This window comes from Pygoscelis adeliae, unplaced genomic scaffold (genome assembly GCF_000699105.1).
Source record: "Pygoscelis adeliae isolate BGI_AS28 unplaced genomic scaffold, ASM69910v1 Scaffold121, whole genome shotgun sequence".
Classification (NCBI taxonomy): domain Eukaryota; kingdom Metazoa; phylum Chordata; class Aves; order Sphenisciformes; family Spheniscidae; genus Pygoscelis; species Pygoscelis adeliae.
Window position 1 is genome coordinate 6,705,541 of NW_008824359.1, and position 4,298 is coordinate 6,709,838.

General features: G+C 41.3%; 1 protein-coding gene across 1 annotated transcript in view; it reads right to left on the reverse strand.

The window, feature by feature from the left end:
• Nucleotides 1-4,298, reverse strand: part of PKHD1 (polycystic kidney and hepatic disease 1 (autosomal recessive)) — a 279,334-nt gene that overhangs the window by 151,671 nt on the left and 123,365 nt on the right. The window contains exon 38 of the mRNA XM_009319748.1: nt 917-1,130. Within this exon, the coding sequence (XP_009318023.1) occupies nt 917-1,130 (214 nt within the window). The remainder of the gene's footprint in view (nt 1-916; nt 1,131-4,298) is intronic.

The window sequence follows — 4,298 nt, forward strand, 5'->3', positions numbered from 1 at the left end:
TATCTGCACCTGCCAGATGGCAAGAATGATGTTTACCCTAAGCTTATGACTCCAACTGCCCAAATTCAGAGCTGGTTTCAGTCCTATCTCACCATGGACAGTGGGATATCCAATGTGTCTGCATATATGGGCTAGGTATATTTTTCCTTGGCTGATGTTTGTTTTCACCTTTTCATCTCTCAAGCTCATAAATTTTCCTTAGATTACATGTTTACACCAAAATATTTCAGCCTTTGGACTTTCTTCATCTTCCCAAAACTTATTTTGGTGAAAACCACCAGTACTTCCTTCCTCAAGCCCCAGATACTTCTGAAAATTATACCATTAATCTTTCTGGGTATTGGAGTTGGGTTGCCCCCCAAACAGATAACATTTTTCAGCACTGGAGCTCCAGGTTATGATGATAAGAAGTACAGTTTGACCAAGATCTCCAAGCACAGAAGACAAAGAGAGCGTAAGGCACTGAAACTACAGCTCACTGAAAACACAGAAACAGCGTTTCCAAACTGAAGCAATTCACTTTGAGTGTGTTGTTGATCAGCCTAAGTAAATCAGTCAAGAAGAGAGGATTTTTTTTTCTCTTTTTTTATGGAAGTCAGAGACTTTTTGTGGAAAAAAAAATGCACTTTCTCAAGAAATTAACTATGCAGGAAAATTCTTTGTCAACCCTATGCTGCGGCCACTGGACTGTACTGGTCATCAGCGTTTATGATGCAGAATCTAAACATAGTCAGAAACGTTCAGGATTGAACGTCCACTAGTTTTAGGGGGAGTGAGGAACCAAAATATCTCTGACCACCTTTGTTAAAGGGATTTATATAGTTGTTATGTCCCAAAGGAAATGGCAAATCCTCACTTTGACCAAATTTTCCCCTGGTTTAGCTCTCTGCTATAGAAATCCCCTTGGCCCTTGAAAGAATACCTGAGTGGTGATCTAAGGTACAGCTCAGTGTTGTTCACAAACTCAATAACAGCCATTTCTTCCTGCTGCTGTGCATCTCCAAAGCCCGTCCTTCCCACCATGATTTCGTCACCGGGTTGCCAGTCAACAGGTTTCTGGAGCACTAATCGCGTGTCGTTAGCATGAGCTGATGATTTCAAGAATGTGAAAGCTACTTCGGGCATCCAGCCTGAAAAAAAAATAAATAAAAAAATAAAAAAAACCCAAGTCAATCAACATTAAAAAAAAACAGGAGCAGCATGCTTAGAAAACACTGCCTCACTTGGACCATCCCAGAGTCATTCATTCCTTTTTGATGCTGTGTAGGAGAGACGAGATTAATGCCACAAAAGAGGATTTGTGCACATCTGCTTGGATCAGAAATGTGGTGCTTTCCAAATAACACCTTCATTTCATAGCTTTTGTCTTTATTGGTCCCAAAAAGCTGAAAAAACACGTTGGAAAGAAGTTTGCTCAACAGGCAGTGGGAGCTGAGGTTCAGTTTAATTCCCCCAAACTGACTTCCCTATGCGAGAAACACTCTCTTCAGGAGCACCCTTTATAACCAATGGAGAAAAGCACTCTCTGCAGGGACCATCATCCTTCTCTGAGCACAAAAAGCACTTTGAATTATCAGATTCCCCAGTCAAGTGTCCAAAACAACATGCAGTGAATCTAGGCCCCCAGGTAACCTGCATTCACAAAAACATATGCTTCTATTAGTAGTATTTCAATGATACATGGAAAGACAAATATCACCAGTTTCAAAAACTTTTAAGAGTGACTACAATTTGCTCAGCTAGCAACATGAGGTCATCTCGAAACTGTCTCCAATGGAGGATCCAAAACGAGGGGCCATTTTTTGAAGTCTTGCGTTAAGTAGCTTAAACATTTCATATGAAAAGAATTTGCTTCAGCCTTTTCCATCCAAAAGCAGAAATAACATCCCATACTATTTTAAATGTTGCAACTGTGGGGATTTTTTTCCATAAAACTTGAATCTCAGGATACACTGCTGAAACATATTCTTGGTGAGGCCTTAATCTGGCTAGACCTGAAAATGTATTTTCAACTTTCACATTCTGTTGATGTGACGTAACATCCCTGAGGATGGGGGTGGGTTACAGGTTTGGCAAGCAGTGTGAATACACGGGTCAGCATGACTGCAAGACGAAGAGCCCCCTGCATCAGCAACCTTAGGCCACCACTGGAAGGCAATAGCAAGGTTGTAACTGCAGATTCCCAAATTCCCTCCTTTTCAGTGGACATACTACCAAGTCTGTGTGCAACAAGCCCCAGCAATGAAACATCTTGCCATTTCACTCTCCCTTCTTCTCTTCATGAAGTTTGCTTTAACTCTTGACACTTTTTTCCTAGCAGGCTTTGGAACAGATTGATCCAGTGGGATCAAACACACTGAACACCATCAGGGGAGAGCATGTGCCTCACACACCCACCTTTAGTATAGTTTTCCTTTGCAATAGATCATAATTTACCTTTAGCCCACAGCAAGTTACTGTCCTCCCTGGTTGTACTATAGAAAAGTAATAACACCAGAAATCACTGAGGGTAGAGGTTGCATCCAATAAATCATTTACAAATTATTTTAAGCAAGCTTCTCTCTCTCCATGTCCTGTTTCACTTTCTCAATTCTTATACTCTTGTGTCCCAGTTCTTTCCTTAATGAAGACAGAAATAAGGAGTAACACCTCCAAATTGAGTAATTCACAGCAGAATGAGAGAAGGAAGAATCAACTCTTTATACTCTGTGTCCTGGTTTCGGCAGGGATAGAGTTAATTTCCTTTCTAGTAGCTGGTACAGTGCTGTGTTTTGGATTTAGGATGAGAACAAAGTTGATAACGCACCGATGTTTTAGTTGTTGCTAGGTAATGCTTACACTGGCCAAGGACTTTTTAGTTTTCCATGATCTACCAACTGAGAAGGCTGGAGGTGCACAAGAAGCTGGGAGGGGGCACAGCCAAACTGGCCAAAGGGACATTCCATACCATGTGACGTCATGCTCAGTACATAACCTGGGGAAAGCTGGCCGGGGGGGGCCGCTGCTCGGGGACTGGCTGGGCATCGGTCGGCGGGTGGTGAGCAATTGTACTGTGCATCACTTGCTTTGTGTATTATTATTATTATCATATTATTATTATTATTATTTTATTTCAATTATTAAACTGTTTTTATCTCAACCCACGAGTTTTTCTCACTTGCGTTTTTCCAATTCTCTCCCCCATCCCACCGGGTGGGAGGGAGTGAGCGAGCGGCTGCGTGGTGCTTAGTTGCTGACTGAGGTTAAACCACGACACTCTGTCATCTTGAAGTATATTTGAGCACCTGCTCTGTGTGTCAATGAGTTGATGTGCATCTAAACCTAGCTGAGATACTTCTGGCTTATTATCTTTTCTTCTTCCTTAAATTGGAATTGAAATTTCTCAACTTACAGCTAAGCAAATCTCCCAGACATCCTTCACTTAATGTGCTTCAGTTCATATCATGGAACTCTTGGAGTGCATCAAATGGATTTTCTTCAGATGAAACTAATGCAGATGCTGTAATCCAGTAGAACATATAATACACTTTAGACTCTAATGGAACCAGACTAGAATGAGTCTACAGTAGCCCCGAGAACACATATAGTGTGGACCCTACACCCTCAGCACCTACATCATGTGTTCTACAGATCTGCTTCTATTGGGCCACACTGTTTTCTAATGTAGACATAGCCAAAGCCCACCTTGCACCATTCATGAGCACAGACATCAAAGATTTTTCCTGTGAGACCTCATCCTCAACACAGCTTTAGCCAGCTCAGAAAAACCCTCTTGATATCAGCCTATGTGCATTCTTTTACTAGCAGCAGTCTCATCATCTTTATTCATTTACCTTCTTTCATTGTGAACCTCGTGAATTTTTAGGTCTCGCATAAAAGTGAACGACTGACAGCAGCCATCTGCATGTTGAGCAGCATACGATTTTTCTCCAGCTCTGGACGTTTTGTTTATAGTACTGATTTGTGTGCATGTGTTAGTGTGTGTGTTTGAATGCATCTGCGGCCAGACACACAACTACCTCCCATTGTGTACATCTGTCACACACATACTACAATAACCATTATAAGAACACTGCTGGGCAACAACTCTTGTCATTAAGAGGTGCAAACCATCGTTTTGCATTCAAAATATGCTCTAATGGAAAAGGCTTGTTTCAGGTTTTTTTCCCACTACCAAGCTCTGAAACAAAAACGTTTAGGGACAATCTTCTCAAGTTTGGTTTTTTTTTTCTTCTAAAAGAAGAGTATTCAAGGTATCCAAACTTCCTCCCCTTTTTTTTTTCTTTTTTGACTTCTTA